General features: G+C 36.2%; 1 protein-coding gene across 3 annotated transcripts in view; it reads left to right on the forward strand.

The window, feature by feature from the left end:
- Positions 1-20,917, forward strand: part of CNTLN (centlein) — a 198,014-nt gene that overhangs the window by 101,132 nt on the left and 75,965 nt on the right. For 2 of the 3 annotated variants that reach the window (XM_055699169.1, XM_055699168.1), the window contains 2 exons: positions 1,693-1,814; positions 4,672-4,797. In XM_055699169.1, coding sequence (XP_055555144.1) covers positions 1,693-1,814; positions 4,672-4,797 — 248 coding nt within the window. The remainder of the gene's footprint in view (positions 1-1,692; positions 1,815-4,671; positions 4,798-20,917) is intronic. The other variant, XM_055699170.1, reaches the window with a different exon arrangement.

The raw sequence follows: 20,917 nt of genomic DNA on the forward strand, positions 1-20,917 counted from the left end.
GGAAGGTAGTAACTAATGGAACGGGTAATAGAACAAGTGACCAGTAATGAACGATGTAGATCCATAAGTAGGCAAAGCCAAATTCTACACTTGGTTACATCTCTGAAAGGGCATTGACACTAACAAACTTCTGAGGATTTGTGCTGAAGACCTTATTTTCCAGTACCTTGCCAAACTTGATTTCATTTCAAAACAGTGATTTCATGAACTTGTCTTGAAAACACAACATCTATAACTGATTCTTACAAAATTTTCTGTTGTAGTTTCAGACAAAGTTTGATAACAGTCTCTGTGTCCTTTGTCATAAATTTATCTTGCTGTTTGTGTCCTTGGTTTTAATATTGTAGTATTTATATGAGCCACTTAAACCCAGTCAAAAATACTTTTTCAGAAAGTCTAAATTTATAAACATACCTGGTTTAGAGGTTGTTTCAGGAAAAAAAAAAAGCAACCACCACTTTGGGAAAGTATTTAATGGTAAAGTCACTTTGGTAACTGCTTCTGTTCCTAAATCTGCTTTTGTGTTGCATGATTAACTTCCAGAAAACTTCTGGAATTTTATGTATAGTAGTGTCTGAAATTTTAGGTGGTGTCTTTCAGCTTTTTTTGTGTCATGGAAGCTGGACTACATTTTAGAAGCCAAGTTAAGTGTAGGTACTTTGTAGATAGCACTGCTGTAGAAACCCTTGCCATGTTTTTATAGTGAGATTTAATTTTTATTGCTTGCAGCTCTGACTATTGGTGTGTCTTGTTTATTGACTAATGCTGAAAAGCCCTCCTTACATGTAAGAGTAAATAAATGCAAATACAATACTGCAATTTACTCAGAGATTAAGGAACATGTTTTATAGTTGATCTACAAGCAGAGCTCCCACTGAACTAGAAAAGAAACACTGAGGGCAAATTTTACTACAGGATAATGTCTGTGAAGTCTTTACTGCTGTATGCCAGAATATGACTTGCTGTGGAATGCCTTCTTCTTACTGTTCCATTTTTTCAGAGCACAGTATTGTCATGTAGGAAAATCTTCTTTAAAACTTGCAAGATGTTATCCTGTAATATATATCAAGGTGTATCTTACTTTTCATTCTGTAAAAAGAGAGTACATTTTTTCATATGGTTTTGATTATATAAAAGCCATTGCAAAATTTATTTTTATTTCTTGTTTGTTACGTAACTAGAGGACAAAGTCTGGGTGTTGCAGGTTTATATGTATTCACAGAACAAAATTTATATATGAGGAAATCCTAAAGCCATTTAAACATAGGGGGTTTTGATGTGGACTAAAGCATGGCCAGTGTTTCCCTCAAAAACACATACATTAGTTTTCCATGGGGAAAAAAATACTTTAGAGGAAAAGACAGGGACAGCAATCCTTTTTCAGTCTATGTATTTTTAGATGTGTTATGCCAGTGCTTTATATATGATAAAACCTGACGTTTTGGTATTAAGTTTTTTTAAACTTCTCAGCAGCATGAAAAAAATGTTTTAAGTAAATTTTGCCAAATGAGCAAAATTTGCCAAAGTAGCAATAAGAAAAATTTAACCTTGGGAATTGTGATTCCTGATCTTTTTATTTAGATTTCTGAGGCTCTTAATAGCTACTTGAACAGAACTTTTGTTTCATGTCATCTGTGTGACAGCCTCTTACATTTTGCCCAACTCTAATTTTCTTTTTCTGGTGCTATACAGACTCGAGAAACTGATGAGCTAAGAGCAGCCCATGAAAAACGCAAAGAGAGGCTGCAGATGTTACAGACCAACTACAGAGCACTAAAAGAGCAATTAAAGCAGTGGGAAGAGGGCGATAGCAGGTAAGTTACATAGCTCATTAAAAACATTTCCCTACACAAGAAATCTGAACAGAAGTATTATATAGGTATTCAAAAGAGAATTTGATTTGAAGGAAGACACTACTATATGGTGATCAAGACTTTATGTAAAGCACAATACATGGCACACCCCTATATGAGAAAAATTACAATTGAAACCAAGAGTAAAATGTATTGAGCTGACGCCTTGACTTACTTTATTTAGGATCTCATTGTGAGCGTGAGTACTGGGCAAAGGTCTGCTAGGGCTGCTTATTTATGCTTGTCTAAGTCCCCAGTCGATTAATTTGTTGACTGTGTATGTTTTTAGTTTTCTATAATAGAGCAATTGCTCCTTAGGTTTCAAATAGTTTTGAAAAATAATTTTTTACATTAAAAATATAGAAATAAGAGTATTTCTAACATTCAGTGATTCAAACATTAACTAAAGCTAACCCTAAAATCCCCTTCTTAACAGGGAAAAAAAAGACTATGTGTATGAAAAGCTGGTTGTTTTCATCTGTTAGATGATAACAAAATCAATTATTTCTGATCTTTCACACAAAAATATTGCAGTAATATATCTTTATTAATGGAAAGACGAAAGACTCTACCACATCAAAGTTTAAATAACAAATATCCTAGCTATAATTCTCTTGTACATTGTGTACAAAGCAGTGAAAATTTTAGGCAGAAATATTTTTTTTTGTTAAGTCCTTAGCAGAGTTAGAATTTTTGGACAGACACATTTACGTTTGGAGGTTTGAAGACATTTCTTATCACTTCAGTTATCGGGCACTGCTGAGGTCCAGTTTTTCAGGACCTGTTTCAAGAAAGTAATTTTAGCAGGTCCGTACATCTTGGTGGCTTTAGTAGGGCTTCAGTGCACACCTACAGTTTAGTAAACCCATACATGTTTTACTAAAAATAATTATTTTCTTATTTAGAGCAATGCTAACTGATCTTGACATAAACTTTGTAACTGTCTGACCAAAAAGAGAGTCACAGAAATTGCTGCAAAACAGGTAGCTGTTCAGAGTATAGGGTGATATAAGGTGACCTACCTAAGGTGTGAATGATAAACTCTTCCTCATATATAAGCAATGCTTTGGCCTATCTGAGTAGATCTGTGTTGCTTTGTAATACTATGGCATTTATCTAATAATGGTTTGTCTTTTTTTTAAAAAAGTGTGGATGAAAATAATCGTAATGTACAAATCTGCTACAGACATTGGTAGCACAGGAAGATTTTTTACAATATCAAAGAATAAATAATGAAAAGGTTTGTGTAAATTAGAATAAAAACATTTTGTTTGTTTAGGAAAAACATGTGTGATTTTATCCCTAAAAGCTCACTCTTTTAAGTTCAATGCAGGCTAGAAATGACTGAAACCTACTGCATGGTAGTTACTTCATGCAATGAAATTACTCAGTTTTGTGTCTAAAGCTAAGTAGGCATTCCTGGTTGACTGAGAGACCAAGACAAAAATTCAACCTTGATAAACACAGTAAAATCAAACTTGGTATACAGTGAAGCACTGAGTGCTCTGGTTCTGATAGTTGGGGTTTTTGGGGTTTTTTTTTTAAAAAAAAAGGAAGAAAGGGGAAGGAGAGACAAAATCAACTTCTGTTTCTGTTTAAAACAGATGAGACCAGCTTGTGTCCTGAAAGGAGTATATTTAGGAAAAGTAGATACTGGGGAAAGTGTAATACTAAGTCTTCATTCGTTCATGTGATTTTTTCATCTATAATTAGAATGAGCTGAAAATTACAGGGTGTTGATAATTTTTGTAATCAGAACAGAATTGTATGAACCCATCGTACTAGAAGAGGTTTGGTTTTCCTTTTTAATATGCTTAAACAAAGGAAAGTAGCCAAGGCACAAATAAAAACAGTCTGTAAATGGTTATACCTTACACTGTTACCTTACTATCTCAAAAAGCTTTATATCGCTGGTGCCATGTAAACTGTGAATTAAGAACTCAGTATCAAGTACTTAAGTGGCACTTCTGATCCTCTGTAAGTGATGGAGGAACCCATTCTTTCTGATTCTTCATAGATTAGAATTTGTTATTGAAATGGCAGCTGATGGGACCTAATCCACCTGTCAGTGTACATACAACATCCACTGACATATGTGACTGCAAACATGATAGAGGCCTTACGAGATTACCACATTCTCTGAGAGTTTTATTTCTATGCCCAATAAGAATTTATATTGCAGAGAGTTTTCAATTCATTTTAGAAAGGATTTTTTTAATAAAATGTTTATCTTTTGCATTATTAAAGTACATTAAAATATTTTATGACAGAAAAACTGTGAGGTATTTTCATTTTCTGTGCTTCTAAATTCGGAATGCTTTTTCCTGATGTATCATCTTATCCATAGATCGTTTATTCTTTCATTAGATCGTAGATCACAGTTTGATTTAGAGTAGGCATTAGTGCAGCTTCCAGATTGTTTGCAGGAGCATTAGGGGAGGTAGTGGCTCTCCCATGTTTGTTTGCAAGATACTGTGTGATGGTTTCGCCTTGTGTTTTCTTACACCAGAATGGTAAGCAATGTTAACCAAATGAATGTGCATGACACAGCTCTGCCATGTGTCAGTTGAGAGCTGTGGTGCCATACTAACACAATACCTGTCTATTGACAGGTCTATCAACTATGCAATTGAACTTTTCTGTATTAACATATGTAAAGTTTCATGCCTCACAGAATTTATAGATCATGCAAGATTTGTATTTGGTAGATGCTGTAGTTTCAAATTTGTGTTTTGTGAAAGCAAGGATGCTTTTAATCTTGTTGTCCTAAAACATGTAGATATTTGAAAACAACCAACCTCTTTTTACTCATAAACAGGATTAAAAATACTGAAAGCAGATACCAGCATGCAGAATTCCGTCAACTTTGTCAAGATGATTCTGATGCTGTGTGGAATGAACTGGCTTTTTTCAAAAGGGAACACAAAAAGCTGTTGATTGAAAAGTGAGTTCGTTTCTTAAATGGTGTGTACATAAAGAAACATTCTGCTGTTTTTTATGAAGGTAGTGCTTTGCAGGCCACATAAGAGGAATTCCTTGCAAAATTCCAAGATAAAACCGTCTCCTACCAAAAGCAGAGAAAGAAAACATCAGTTCCCCCCACCCCCCTTAATCAGTGACAAGTTACAAGTTTGCTAGCACCAACAGAAACTGTATTCCATGATCTAGGGATTGTGTTAATTAATGTGGCTCTCATCTGTTGGAGGTGTCGCTCTTCATTAGCCTGTATTTTACACACTGCCGTGCTTCATTTTTGGAATGAGGTGGTGAGGGGATAACCTAGCCAGCCATCCTTGTTTGATCTCTGTGATACATACGCAATGCAGAATGCCTCAGCTCTCTTGGTTCCCTGCCCTGTCCTGCTAATCCCAGCTGAGCTCATTATGGTGTAGCCTTGCTGCTACTCCTGGAGCCAGAGCTGTCCAAGCTAATTACTGGTAGCAGCAGAGCTGCCTGTTAAGGGTCTGGTGTGGATCTGCTAACATGGTCCTTGGTAGTGACCTGCAAAAAGCACGAGGGAGTTGCTTTCTTTCTTGCTGTGCACAGCCTGTCCTTTGGGTTTAGTGCTGATCCCTTCACACAGCTCTTTTAGCTGTAGTAAGTGTAAAACTTGGTGAAGGAAACTCTTACTTTAGAAAACATACAGTTTGCTGCTTTGATCTCATAATTCATAGACTATTATACTCAGCCAGGCAGAGTAAGAAAATGTCCTTTTATACCAGACAAAAGGAAGTTAGTGTGGTATAATTAGCCCTTGGCTGCTATTTAACGCTTTCTGCAAGTCAAGTTGATTTTTTTAATTATATTTAAGAATCAAGACATCATAGAAACTTGTATTCAGACTTTGTTTTTTGTCAGCATTAAAGAAAATCTGTTTTCCCAATGGGTCACAATGTAAACTGATTTTGTGGAGATACCATGAAGGATGCTATCACAGAATTTCAACAGCAGCAAATTGTTTTGTGATATGTAAGTCCTTGTGTTGCTTATAAGCTGCTTTAGCATTTTACATAAAATACTGCTAGTAAATGTGTTGCATGCGGTATTCTTTTATCTACTGGTTACAAGTCCATTCTTGTCACTTCATTGTCCTGTCTTTGTTTGCAATTTTGAAACTATCACTACAGATTATCACATGCATTTCTTTTGTTTATTTTGATTTTTATGTAGGAAAGAGCACTTTTTTGCCATACATGTAATTGCAGTTGTAATTCTTCTTCCATTACTAATCAACACATGCACCACAGGCAACAGTAACTCAGGAGCAATAACATAAGCCTCTCCTTTTCACACAAAGCCATGAAAGAGAGATTGCTTATGTATTGTGCATGCCCTGAAGGTTAGTACAGTTGGACTATTTTTCTAGAGCTCCTGCGCAGTCACATTTATGGGGAACTCCATTATGTCTGGTACACTGCAGATCAGTGGCCTTGACTAGATTGTGGTGAAATGGCATGAGCAAACAGTTGAACTCTTGGAGACAGAGAATTTCTAAGTCACAATGTGTTCTTAAAATCCTGTGTAGTGCTTACTAAGAAGGCGGTGCACCATTGTGATCATTAAGGTGAATTCCTTGTGTGGCTTTAGGTGCCTTTTACTCCTTATGGGCAATGTAGCTTATTGTTAGTAGAAGGAAGGAAGGAATGCATACATAACCTTTTTATATGTCTTCAGTATCTGTCTCTAATAATGACCTGTCTTTAATTTGTTGATGCAAGTCAGTACTTCAATATCTGGGCTTATTTTCTTAAGAAAGTCAATATTTAGTGTCTGTTTAAAATCTGTGCATAGGTTTTCTTTATGTTGCATGTAGTCTTTCTTAAGCTCTGTGGATAAAGGACATGTCCTACAGAATTATACCAATTACTTACATGTGTGACTTTACAAGTAGTATAAGTAAATCAGGGTAGCCCACAGGTTTTGTGGACACACTTAATTTGATATATCCTACTGATTGTAAGTTGATTTAGAATGTGTATAAGCCAAATCCAATGCATCATTGCTTAAAGAAGAGTGTCTGTGTGGGTATTTTATTTTGGCTTAAGTCGGTTTTAACTTTAAATATGTGTTCTTTCCCTGACTAGGCCAGAGAGTGAATGTTAGGAAAACAGGATTATTTGTTGTTGTTTAACTGTTTTACAAGTAAGGAAGGTTTTCCACCCCCGCCTCTTTTCCTCCCTCCCTCCCTCTTTTCCTCCATCCCTTCCAGGGGTAGAACTATGATGTATAATGTCTTTAACTTGCACATACATTGCTCTGAAAATAGATGGATAGTAAGTAAAACATAGGGTAAACCCAAGGAAAGCCTGCTGATGCATGTCCCAGGTTCCAAAATGCAGCCATTACCAATATTAGCACAATGAAATCTGTTTTTAAGTCAGGAAAAACTGAAGTTGCTTGGGAAGTCACTTGTTCTAGTGGTGCCTAATTCCAAATCATGATGAAGCTGGTGGAGAGACTTTGTGTCGCCCACTACTTTCTGTCAGGTCCTTTCTTTTATAAAGTTCTCATCACAGTCAGGGATTGCTTTGACTTTCATATAAGCTATTAAACACTATGCACCTTTCAAGCTGGGCATTAACACATAAACAAAATAAGATTTAAATTTAAGCACCTCTTTTTTCAAATATGTGACATTTTCTGTTTTCATGAAGTTCAGATTGCCTAGCGTCAGTTATTTTTTTGGAGAAAGTTGATGCAGAATGCATGGCACTGTTACTACCATTTTTTTTTACTTTTTGATTAGTAAAGAATAGTATGTGCATGTTGTATTACTTTGCAATTAATGAAATATGTTTCAGAGCCATGGATTACGCCCTTTCCATGATTAGTGAAGTATAAATATGAGCCACTTGTGCATATAAAAGAAAGTATATTGTTACAATCCCATACTAGATTAGTATAATATATTAATCAATAAACTGTAATTATTCAGTGTGTGCTCAATGCTTTATGCATATATTTCTCTGGAATTTCCTAAAATTCCTTTGGAAAGAGGAAGATTTATTTTTTTTTTGCTATTAATAGAATTTATCTTTATACTAAGTACATTAACAGAGTAATTATTCTCTGACTTTATAGAAACTGCTTGTAGTAAGTTTTACCTGGCTTCTTTATTGTCTCCTTCCCCACTATTTATGCTTTCACAAAGAATATCAGATTATATTTCACCATGTATATGTGGATGGAAAGACTCATTTTTAATTTTATGAGCTATAGACTCTCATTTTAATTTTTTTTTAATTATGAAAACAAAATAAAACAAAGAAGTATGAAATTTAAGTTCTCTTTGAGATCCAAACCAGTAGCTAAGAAAATAGTCTAACTTTTAAGACCTCACAACTCAATGTCTTAAGAAATCCTGTAGCAGCTTCCACGTAAACTCATGCCAAAATTGAAGAGTTATAAACAGGAACAAAAAGAGGTCATTGAAATAAATTCCCTAAGTATTCTTTGAAGTGTTTATTAATGCTCGTGTCCAAGTGAAAACAGCTCTGCTAGGATGTCCCAATTTGGTCTTCTCACGTGTGTCAATTTCCCTATGAATTATGCAATACCTGTGTTCCGCTGCAGTCATTTCCTCATAGTACCATCTTATTGCAGGCTACAGAAGCAGGTATTGTGTTGATGTTCATGTTCCGTGTTAAGAAAAATGTGGGGTTTTATCACTTTTTCTCTCCCCCTTAAGCAAGCAGAAAACCAGTTGTATTCAAACAGTAGTTAACAATTAGCTGAAGAGTGGCCCATGCTTGCATACATGTAATATTTTTATTCAAGCTCCATGAAACTGCTGACAACTTGCAAGAGGAGAATCTAATAGCATAATATATTGAAATTTCTTCTATTCAGCTGTGCAACAGCAGTGCTTTCAGATTCGACATCCTGCAGCCACACAGAACTGGAATATCTCCGGTGAAAACAGACATATCATTTTATAGATAGATAGATGAATTTTGAGTACCAAAACGTACACACACACGTATCTCAAGTTTTTAGATAGATGATTTTTAATCTCGGCTAAGTGCTAAGTGTTTTGCTTTCTGTAAAAGTGTGTTGACATGTTGACATTTTTTCCCACATTAATTAGATTCATCTTCGTATCTATATTATTTGGATTTTGCTGAAATTCACAGTAAATTAGTATGTAATGTGTCCATTTGAACTGATGTTTGATTGCACGTTAGCGAATTTAAAATAGTTTGTCATTTCCATATTAAATTCTCATTTGCTAGAGTATAGGTATACCCTGCCCCTTCAGCCTTTATGTACAGACTTTGAGAAGGTATAGTTGATTGTATATAAATACATAAATATAAACTGTTGTGGAAGCTTTATAATTTTACGTCTTTCATTCTGGATTACTTCGTAGGAGATCTTGTAATTGATAACCAGCAACAATGAATTATTTTACCTAGTACATTCTTTCACATAAGACATTATGATATGTCATTATCTTTACAGCTAACTGGTAGTTAGTTGTACATGTGGCATGGTCATATGCAGCCAGTGATAAGGAAGAAATGTTTATAAAGTGAAAGAGATAGCCACGTCATTCAAAGAACCTTTGATGGTCATTCTTTCCTCAGAGTGCCTGAGTAGCTGTGCGTGTCCTCAGTGTGGGAAATGTGCTCTTCATCTTTGAAGCGTGTGGATTCACTGCAAGCTTAGTAGCGTACTTACTCTGCTATAGCAGCTATTTAATAAAGGTTTCTTACTAGCTTTGTGGTTTTTAGGAAAATGAGACCTCATGATTTCTTTACTTATTCTTTTTGGAGTCAAAGCAACTGTTCTGTACCCTGTGTAGTGGTATCTCGCTAGCAAGTTGCCAGTAGCTGGACTCAGGACCAGCAACAGGATGTGATGCCTCTTGCCTTTTCTACATGGAGGAAAGCTAAATTTAGCGTTCTGGATTGGCGGCACTAAGAAACAAAAACCTAAGCTTTATTAGTTCCTCTGCTTCCTGAATATGTCATCTTTTGTTGTTGTTGTTGTTTTTGTATTGTTTTGTTTTGTTTCTAGAAAACCTGCTGAAAAAGTGCAGTGATCTGACAGTTTCTTTGACTAAACAGGAAATACCTGATCATCAGAGACTTTTAGTTTTTAAACCTCCATTGTTGTTTGTAACATCTGAATACCACAGTATATTTTTTTTTTTCACTTGATAGCTACATCGTGTACTGAATTAATTTGGAAAAAAGTTCATTCATGCTACATCAGTGTCACCTACAGAGTATAGCCCTTTTGACATGTACTGTGTCTGTAAGGTAATATTTCTCTTCTTCAGTTGTAGGAGTGCTGGGACATAGCGGGCTTCTTACTGCAAAATACTTTAATAGCTCAGGGCTCTTGTTTACTTTTTACTACAGTTAGTAATTCTAAATTGCAAGGCCAAATATAGTTTAAATAATGATATATCTGTATTTCTTCAGGTTTTGGATGGGTAAAAAGATTGCTCAATCTGAAAATACCATCTTCCATTCTGAAAACGCTGATTGCACAGGCTCTGCACCTGGTGTTAGGGGGTTCTGACAAAGGTGCCTGCTCACTGACTGCACTGAGCGTGCTCAGTGGAAATGACAGCCATGCTCAAGTGTGAGAACTAGAAACAGTGCAGTTGTTGGCTAAACCCACTACAGATGATCTAAAATGTAAGAAAAGAGCAGCATTAGTTGTGCTACGGGGTGCAGTTTTTAAAAGTGAGTTTTAAAGGACTGAAGTCAGAACTATAAATGCCATGTGAAGTTGTTTAGGGGCTTCTGTATAATTAACTTACATGGTCCCTTTTGTGAATTGTTTTCTCTTTTCTAGCAAGCAACCAGTTACATTTTCACAAGGCACTGTGTCAGCTAACTGAAACAAATATATTCTTGTTTTTCAGTGAGACCGATCTGTCAGGGATGATGACATTAATGGTCTTTAATTGTTAAACTTGTCTTTAGAACTTTCTTTACCTGTGTCCACCAGATCTTGTAATTTCCTGCATCCTATTTAACAGACAAATTTTGGGGTTTGCTGTGGTTTTGGGATTCAAATTTATTGATGCTTTTCCTTTGTTTTTCCATATTTAATCAGACTTTTCTTATCTGCAGGTATTTGTTCAAAGTCCAAGTAGTATTATCAAATCTCCACAGCAGCCTGTAGCAGTACTTCAGTGCCTTCTCATACATGATGAGATGTGTCGTACTGAAAACATTCAGTCATGCTGTTAAACATTCTTCCATAATACATAAGTGGGAAAGGCAGAATTAAAGTGGTGTTAATGATAAAATTTGGGCATTTTCAGGGACAACAATAGCAGAGAGATGTTGGAGAAAGTTAGCTTTCCTATGTATTGCTTGCACAGAGCTATTGCTGTTGAATCACAGTGATTTCTGTAGATTATCTGTTATAGAACTGAGATATTGTACTGTTGGTAAGCACGCTGCCTCTGAGACTGCTGTCTTTTTCTTGTCTCTATTGCCTAGACAAAAATCCTTCAGCATTTAGATGGAAATGTCTTATTTATCAGCCTGCAGATATATATTGTGTGTATAAAATTAAAGAAGTACTAAGTGAGTATTTTTAAGTTGTACTGAATGTTACTGAAATAAAAAGAAGCCTATGAACCTGTAATCTTATGACACCAAAGCACACCAAAGCTGGTAACATAAGCTGTCAGGCTGCTGTAATAAGAGAGTAATGAGGAAGTAATGAGTATAGGTTTCAGTCCAACATCTTGACATCTTCAGTGGTGTTCCTGGTAATTCTGGTAAGGGCAGTGCTGCTTGGTGCTTTCTGGCAACAGTTGAATTTAGCATACAATGCTAGTTTTCAGTTTTCCTTGCATGATAATTTTTTTGGAAGGGAATAACAAATTTTCAAATTTATGTATATCTCAGATTTGCTGATAGCATATAGAACTTCAAGAACTGAATTTTGCAAAGAACTAGAGGAATTAAGTTTCTCCAAAGACTGCAAATAATATTTTACAATGAAAATTATTAAGCAGTGTTTATGTATTGTTACCCAATCTCTTGAACTCTTCCTAAAGTGTACAGTTCTGGTATTCCAGAAAGTCGGATGTGGAGCTAAACATGATCTGTGTGATAAACTACTTGACGCTCTTGCTGCATGAGGAGTAATATACGTATACTTACAAAAGTTTAACTTATCTGAATGTTTTGGGATCCTTTTCTAATTTGTGAAGAATTCTGAATGCATGTTCTAAGAGGTATTGTTGTATTTGCTGTTTTCAAACAGTCATGTGAGGATAGACATGGAATCTTCAAAATTTTCCTAAAACTCAAATATTTCAGTGTAAGAAGTAATTTATGAAATTGATTTGTATCCTTACTTTGCTTTATTTGAAACGAGCTCCATACAAAAACCAGGGTACAGATAATAGAGACTTTGTTATGTTGATGTTCTGAGTTTTATATGAGAGTTAAAAGCACTGATGTGACAGAACTATTGATATTGTGCAATGGAGTCCTCACCCTGTGTGCTTCTTTGTCTGAGTTACATTGATCACACTGGTATACCAGTCACGGCCCTTCAGGTTGAAATGTTTCTGAACAAACTACAGGTAAACACTGTTTATGAGGTCTTATTAAAAATTCTGATGGTCTTATTAAAAAGGAATGAAAAATTAAAATAATGAGCATAATTCACACGATGTGACATTTGATTTTTTAAAAATATCTTTTAGTCTATCAGCTGAGTTTTGAGCTACAGTAAAACAGATAAAAGATTACTAAACAGAAGATATAATTTTAGGCATGGGCTTCTAACCATCCTTTTGAAAAAAAGCTTGTACTGCATGTTAACTACTTTAGTCGCTAGTCACTAGTACATCTTTGGTTTTTGAGTGACTATTGATTTGAAATATACCTCAAAACTCATTCTTGACAACTATGACATTGTGTTCACTTTTTTGTTATGTGAACAGACCTTGGACTGGTGTGTGTGTGAGTTGCTTTTATCCTTTCTTGCTCCTGAATGTGGGTTGTAAATCCGAAAGACAACATCAACAGATATAACTTCCTGTGATTTTAATCCATCCTATAAGTGACTGAATTGGGAAACAAGAATGATAAAGACTTTGGGAAGTGAATGGACAAAGTAAAATAGATAGTTCAATGACTCTGTACAGTCAAATATTCCATTTCCTTGGTTAATTAAGACTACAAGTTTCTTGGTGTAAACTGTAAGTTTACAATTTTCTTCCTGTGTAGGAATTTCTGTAAATGATTCTGAATATTTTGAATGTTTGCAAAATGTAAGTAATGCTAGTACTTTTTGCTTTACTCTTCTTTTGGCAGCATTATCCCCAGACATATGTAATGGTTTTTGCTCTCTCGCACAGTCTAGATCAAACACCTGCTCCCAGGATTACTCTCACCTCCCAAGGCTGTCAGTTGACACATAAATATACAGACCCATGAAAAGAGCATATTTTGCCCTCACTGCAGGCAAATATTCTTGAATCATAATGCTGTAGGAACAAAGTGAAGATTTTCTGTCAGAGTAGTATTTCACCTGTAGAAGTTGGATAAAGTTTCTGCCTAGCTTGGCTTTCAGGACTCTAAACAATTTCTGAGTAGTAGAAAATTAAAATCACTGTTTGCATTATGATGTATCAGACTCCTTATCCGAATTTGTGACAGCCTTTTCCTGTATCTTCTGTATGGGCTTTTTACAAAAGTATGTGTAATGTGCATGTGCATTCTACTTTTGTTTTACAGAGTAGAATTTTTACCCTTTTGAAGACTCAAGAACAGAAAGTAAAGTTCAGTTTTGCTTACCTAGAAGACCTTTCTGCTTTCTTTCTTCTCAGGCTCCTTTTCTGAGGGGAAGAAAACAGAGCTGCTTCTGCTGTCCCATTTTCTTTGCAAGGATTATTAGGCTATTTGGCTTAGGCTTTGGGTAAGAAAAAATTACCTGGCAGTACTTTCACCTGGTGTCTTTAAGACTTATTTTGGTTAATATAATAAGCAACGCTACTGCCCCTTTTTAAGGGCCCCGATAAAGTGCATGCAAAGCTTGCTTAGCAGTCTTTTTCTGCCTGATTTTCTTCTTAATTTGGCTTTCCAGTCTTTAACAATCTTCCATGACTCTGGAGGAAAACATTTGAAAAGGCAACAGTTAACCTCTTGGACTCGGAGTAAGGCTTCCCTGACTGCAGCAGCTCCTGGACTACCCCCCTGATACCTGTCCACACAAGCAACAACAGTATGCATTAGGAGATTGTGGTTGGTTCTGCTTATTGCTCTGAAGAGTCATCCTGCTGCAGTCTTACAACATGTAATCCTTGGGAAGGAGTCGTTTTCCTCAGTGGGTTACTCCTTCTTATGTATTCAGCTCTATTAGAAATGAGATTCTCTGCTTGGTTTTATTTTCCAGATAAAATTCCCTGGGACAAATGGAAGAGAAGACTTACTGTTTGTTTGGATGTTTATTTTAGTCTGCCATGAGCCTGCTCTCTTAATTCCTTTTATCTGTATGCAGAGGAGTGCAGGAGTCTCCTGCTGGCCCTACCTGTGAATGCTGAAAGCTGCTGATGAGCAGTGGCTGACTTATGGGATGGATGTCTATTACTCAGGAGGCAGTGGTTTGCTAGAGGACTAACTAGAATCCTCTGGCAATGGGTTAACCTAGGGTCAGCAGCTTTTGAGGGAAGGCGCTCTTTAAACTGATAAGTACAGAAAGAAAGTTTATGCTATAGCTCAGACTATCTTTCTAAATTATCTTTTCTTTAATGCATTGAGACCCAAGTGCGCATGTGTATATGTACCTTGGACTTGGAGCTGTGTGAGGGCTCCTGATGGTATCTTTAGAACTGCTGACAGTTAAAAATGATGAGTACTAGGAAATTTTGTTCTAGCAAGAAGGTATATTTTGCAGAAGCCCTGCTTATATGCAGATGGTACAAGCATTTCGCCTATTCCAGTAACTTGATAAGTAAGCAACTGTTACAGAGAATTTCTTGCTGATGCCTAGGTATAATCTAAAAGAAATTAGAAGTAATTCCTTTGGCAAAGCTGATTTTATAGCACAGCTTTTAATATGCTAACTCTTTGTGTATTCCAAATGGGTAAGTATTATAAAAATAGCTAAATAATGGAGGAGTAATCAAAAATATTACATTGCAATAAAATAGAGTTCAGAATATTTTATGATACTTGAAATAGCAGATACTATAATTGTGGGTCAAAATGGGTACCTTTAAAAATGTATGCAATACCAGCATAAAGTATTAGCTGGATAGATTTGATCTTTCTTGATTTCTTACTATCCATGTTTTAATATTGCCAAGTGAAACTGTGGCAATCATAGTTGGAGGACAGAAGTGAAGCGTTTGTACATAAAACAGGACGCTGTGTGCTTTCCTGATCCTCTTGGTGCCTTTTGTATGCGTATGTTATAAGCAAGAAGAATTACTTTCATGAAGTTATTGATAGCAAACAAACCACTTTGAGGTTGTTCTCGTGGTATGAAAACAAAGACACGATTCTACTTCTGATCTGCCATATTAGAAGATAGTGACAGTATTCTAGGAAGTGCCAGTAGGTTTCTACTAATTTAGGGTGCTGATTCCTGTTAATTCAAGGACTTGGTAAATTCTCCTTGGCTAGGAATGAGGTGGAGGTTGTTCTCTGGCCATGTAATCTAAAGCAGCAGGGACTGCTGCTCTCCTGAACTACTTCTTGTCAATAAAGTAAACTTTCAAGTATTTTGCATTAGATTATATTGTCAGAAGATCTCTGTGGGTTTTCAACTTGTTTTGAAACCAGATTAAAAAATGCTTATCACTGAGAAAGATTTACTGAAGGAATAGAGTCACATTCTATGAGATATACTTACAAACAGCATAACCTTTCCAGGCAGAAGGCTCAAGGCCATGAGGCAGTTTTAGGTCTGTGTAAAGGTGAAAAGCAGCATACCAGTCTCTAGGCTTTGTATGACTTGAAGTCACTTTTCTCCCATCTGATGGGCTATCATTTGAACTTAACAAAGCTGCTGTAAAATACAAACATTTCAGTATAAACAAGAGCAAGGTGTTGTTTCTGGAAGGAGTCATAAATTCTGGATTCTTCCCAGTCCACTGGTTTTATTACTCTTTCAAGCACATTGCAAACCAGCCTTTTTTTCATCCCTCTTTAGAAAGTGGTCCTGAGCAGAAAAGTGTGGGAGCTGAGTACATATTTTAAATGACTTGATGATCTTAAAGGTCTTTTCCAACCTAAATGATTCTATGACTCTAAATAAGATTTACAGTTTATCTAAAGATACAGGATTAGTGTATTTGTTCTTAAAATTAGAAGTAGCAGTCATGTAAGTCACTCATTTATGTAACCTTTGTTATTGGCAAATTTGGTAGGGTATTACTGTAAATATTCAGGGTATGTTTTTCAGCTATACAGTCTTCTTTAGGACTCTAGAAACCTTGACTATAAACTAACCAAGACTGAAAAGACCTGTCCCATTGCTGTCAGAAAAGAGTTGGTTTTCATGTTTTGAAAATGTTTTATAGCTTTTCAGCTTAAAAAACCCAGACCAAAGTGATTGAAATGAACCTCTGTAAAGAATGCATCTAGATAGAGGCCAAATGGTAACTGCAGTTTCAACATTGCAAGCTTTTAGAAGTGGCTCACCGTGTTAGCATTACCACTGCAGATAGGAGTTTAATGGAACTTAAAGTTTAACTGAGTCGTTACTTACTTTTCATCTGAATCGCTGAGAGGTGTTCCTAGTAATGAATCTCCTTTGCTTAATGCGATTCATGTGTACAGCTAGAAGATGTTTTATGCAAGTTTTCAGAGACAATTCTGAACAGTTTTTGAAAAACATTGAAATTTACTTAGGTTGTATTTCTGTTTCTAGAGGGGTTTTTTTGTCAATTTATTAATGGTTAAGAGCTTACTTACAGAATTCTGGAGTTTATCACCCTGCAAGTTTTCACTTGCATGTATCACTTAGTCCATGTATCAATATAAAAAAATGTTTAAGTTGGCAGAATACTTCACAGTATTTGATAAACATTTGCCCAAAGGTCATGTCTGGTATCTTTCTATTGTTAAATTACATCCTAGGAACTTCCCTTTTTATAAGTTGAATTAAACAGTAGAATGAATACACAGCATAAATGTGACAGAGACTGTAAAATGCAGTAGTAGCCTTTGACTTTGTCAAGAGAAAAGCTGTCAAGATGTGAATTTATTACAAGCTGGAAGTGATCAATTTATACTCACACTCAGGTTTGTTCATCATTCCTCTTGACCTGCATTTTCCCGTTGTATTCAAATCTCATCATTCATTCTTAAGTTATGGTTCAAAGGTCTGTCTTCACTGAGTCTATAGAGCAAACCCTTTTTTCCAAAGGAAAGTTTTTTTTTTCCTATTATGATTAGCATAGACTTTTTTTTGAGTTCTGCATTGCTATATGTATACAATTTAGAACCCTAATCACATCTGTTGTCTATGTTAAGTTTTTCCATAGGCCTCATCTTTTTTTTTTTTTTCCTTTTTTTTTCTTCTGGTTCATCAGCCTTAACCGCAGGACTGCATAGTTCTCCTTGTTCATTCCTTTCTTGTTTGTTTTGTTTTGTTGATGTGCTTAGCAGCACTTCCATGCCTACGTACATCATAGTCCTCCTTTTGTACAGAGGTATCATCTGTAAATGAACTTCAGTTTCTAGCTCTTCCCTGTACAAGTGGAACTTAAAATCTGCTTCTTGTAAAATGCTTAGAAGGTAGAGATTTTTTAATTGTGCACTAGACATCATAGTGAGATCGTGCTTACGAGATGCTGACTGAAATAACACAAAAACTTAAATACAACCATAGAATTTAAACATTTCAATTTGAAAAAGGCAGATCATTTGTCTTCCTTGAAAAATACAGATTTATAAAATTTATGTGCTATAGATTTTATTTGCTTGCTCAAGCAAAACCAACACGTAGCATGAAAGAGAGAACTGGAGAGAACCTTGCTTTTCAGCTGACATATTGTCATAGGAGACTTGTGAAAGGATAAACTGAAAGCATTCTCCATGTTTTGCATTACAGCTTCAAAACAGACAGCTGGCTGTTTCCAGATTTTTGTAGGTTCTTAAAGAAGACAACATTACACCCTTTCCTCTTTTTTGTTGAGCTGCACTCTTGTAACAAAATGCGCAGGCTACAGTACTTTTGTGGTGAATTTTAGAGAACTGAACATTGCTTTGAGAAAAGTAATGATAACTCCTACTCAATGTCTGGTTTTCTTGCAAGTGGGGCTCTAAAGGCAAGTCCTAACTGTGGTCCCCTTCCTATCTGAAGAAGTATTTACTTTCTTAACCCAGGTGCTTGGTATTTTTTGTTATAATGCGTATACAGGTGACTTGTCTTGTTTTTACAAGTTGTAGCTAGAATAGCACATTAAATATATTCAAATGTATCAGAGCATGTTTTACTACGGAGTTTGGGAACAAACAGAAAAGAAGGAAGAGCTACTTGCTTCTCTATGTTGTTCTTCACATTGCAATTTTTGCTCTGTCTTTTGCCTTGAAATGTAAAAAGACTTATGAATAATAGTAAAAAACCCACTTGACTGCACACAGTCCTGATAAAAAGCCAGTTACTTGTACATTCCTTTAGCATCTCGTGATTTTGTATAATGATACAAATTACATATTTTTGTTTTTCTCCATAGCTCTATATTTACTATAAAAATTCTGTAGGAAATTAATTTGAAGATTTTGTTGCATTAAATTTGTTTTTCCAAAAGAAAGGATTGAATAGAAATCAATACAGAATCTGTTCCCAAATGAGTTAAACGCTTAGAAATTTGCTCAGTGCTGTGTTGACCTTGAGTGGCCCAGTCTGTGCATGCAAAACTTAACAAGTTTGTGAACTGAAGATTGCCAGGCTTCAGAGATCAGAAAAAAAAAGAAACCAAGAAACGAACAAACAACTAATTAGGGTAGGATAGGATGACAGGAATTGGTTCAAAAAAGGGAGGCTATATACCTATGTAAGCTTCCCCCGACTGAACAAAAAGTAAGATCAGGATGCAGGTAGCAGTCTCCCCAGTGAAATGCAATTTATTCAGTTTGCTTTAATGTGACATGTCTACATACATGACATCTACATACAAGACATGTTTTAATGTACTGCTGCAAAAAGCATAAATCTTGGGAAAGGACAACATTCTGTTTGCTAGGAGGAATCTAGTCTCTTAGGTGAAAAAATGAGACCTGGTGTCTAGCTGAGGTGACAGTGTCCTCTTGCACCAAGAACGCTCCTGCAGTAAAGAGACTCTTTCTAAGGATAGGAGGAAGTGGGTGTTTTAGATAAGATAAGGAAAGCTGGTTTATTTTAAAAAAAATTGTCAACAATAGTTGACTGACGTATTAATCAACAGTATGAAGAAATAATTTACAAGTACTTCTGTGCCAGAAGCCCAGGAAACAAGATGTGGAGCGAGACTGCTTGGCATCAGATGACAATCCTGACACACTAGGCTTTTCAGTGACCTGGAGGAAGAGTAATCTGTGTGGTACAGTGTTGCCTGGGAACTAGCTTTGCAGGAATGACAGAGTAGGATTACCTGGTGAGAGAGTGTCACTGTATGAAAAGGATTATTGAAGTGTAATTAACAGACAGGTATTACAGAAAAAGGGAACACTGTGTAATGCTTTTGCATAGAAGTCCTGTATTTTAATAATAAATAAGTAGCAGTGAGATTGTACTGCTGATCTCTTCATCAGGATGCTGACGATGCAGAAATAAAAAGGGAGATTCAACGAGTTGTGAAGGACAGGCTGTAATCATGGAAGGTTTCAACTATCCACATGGAGCCTGCATCATTATCTTGCAAGGCAAGATGTAGAGGTACAAAAATTTTGTGGAATAAGTAACTTTTTTAGAACAAATAATCTTAGAAACCAAAAGGAAGAATACTGTCTGGATGTTGAATGGTACACAGAACTTAAAAAGCATTAGAGAGAAAGCCTCTCTGTAATAGTTACCTCAATACAAGGAGAAGTACAGAATCATGCAGCTTGGAAGGAGCCTCTGGAAACTGTCTTGTCCAACCTGCTGCTCAAAGTGGCATTTTGGGAAGGATCTTATCAAGTTTTGACAGAAGATGGAGGAGATGAAGCCCAAGGATGGAGATATCAGAACCTTTCTGGGTGACTGGTCCAGGGTCTGGCCAGCCTAATGAGCAATTCCTTTTTTATATCTAGTTGGAATTTGATGTATTCTAATTTGTGCCCCTTGGATTTCGTATCATCCACTGTGCTCCCTGGGAAGAGTCAAACTCCATCTTTTTGGTACCCTTGCATTAGGTAGACAGCAATAAAATCTTTGCTTCTCCTAGGACTGAATACTCAGATCTTTCACCTTGTTATTGTAAATCATGTGCTCAGTCCCTGACCGTTTGGTCCCCCTTTGCTAGACTTAATCTAACAGGTCAGTGTCTTTGTTGGAGAAGCCCAAAACAAGACACAGCCATACATGCAGTCTCAGAAGTGCCAAAGAGAATCAATTTTGTAAACCCAATTTGACTATACTCTTGCCCATACAGCTAGTATGTTCTTAGCCTTTGCCACAAAGGCATGTCACTACCAAATGTTCAACTTGTTGCCCAGAAGTAACCTACTTTTTTCTGAAAAGCTGCTTTCCAGCCAGTTCATGTCCTAGAATGACCTGTTGTCAAGAGTTGTTCTGGCAGGACTTTGCCTTTGGTGAACTTCATGAAGTTCCCATCAGCCTATTTTTTCCACCTATGAGGTCTCTGTGAGCAGTGGTCCAGCCCTCTAGTGAGTGTATCAGTTACTCCCTTTAGTTTTATATCATCTGTGAACCTGCTGAGAGCAACTCTAACCCATCTTTGAGGTTGTTAATAAAGATATTGAACAGTATTGGTTCTGGTATGGATCCCTGAGGGATGCTTTTAATTACTAGCTGCCAGTTGGACTCTGCACTACAAATCATCACTCTTTGAGCCTAACAGTCCAGCCAATTTCCCAGCCACCTTACCTAGTTTTCAATTCAGATCTCAACTACTTGGTGATAAGGAGGTGGGAGACCATCTCAAA

This window comes from Falco cherrug, chromosome Z (genome assembly GCF_023634085.1).
Source record: "Falco cherrug isolate bFalChe1 chromosome Z, bFalChe1.pri, whole genome shotgun sequence".
Classification (NCBI taxonomy): Eukaryota; Metazoa; Chordata; class Aves; order Falconiformes; family Falconidae; genus Falco; species Falco cherrug.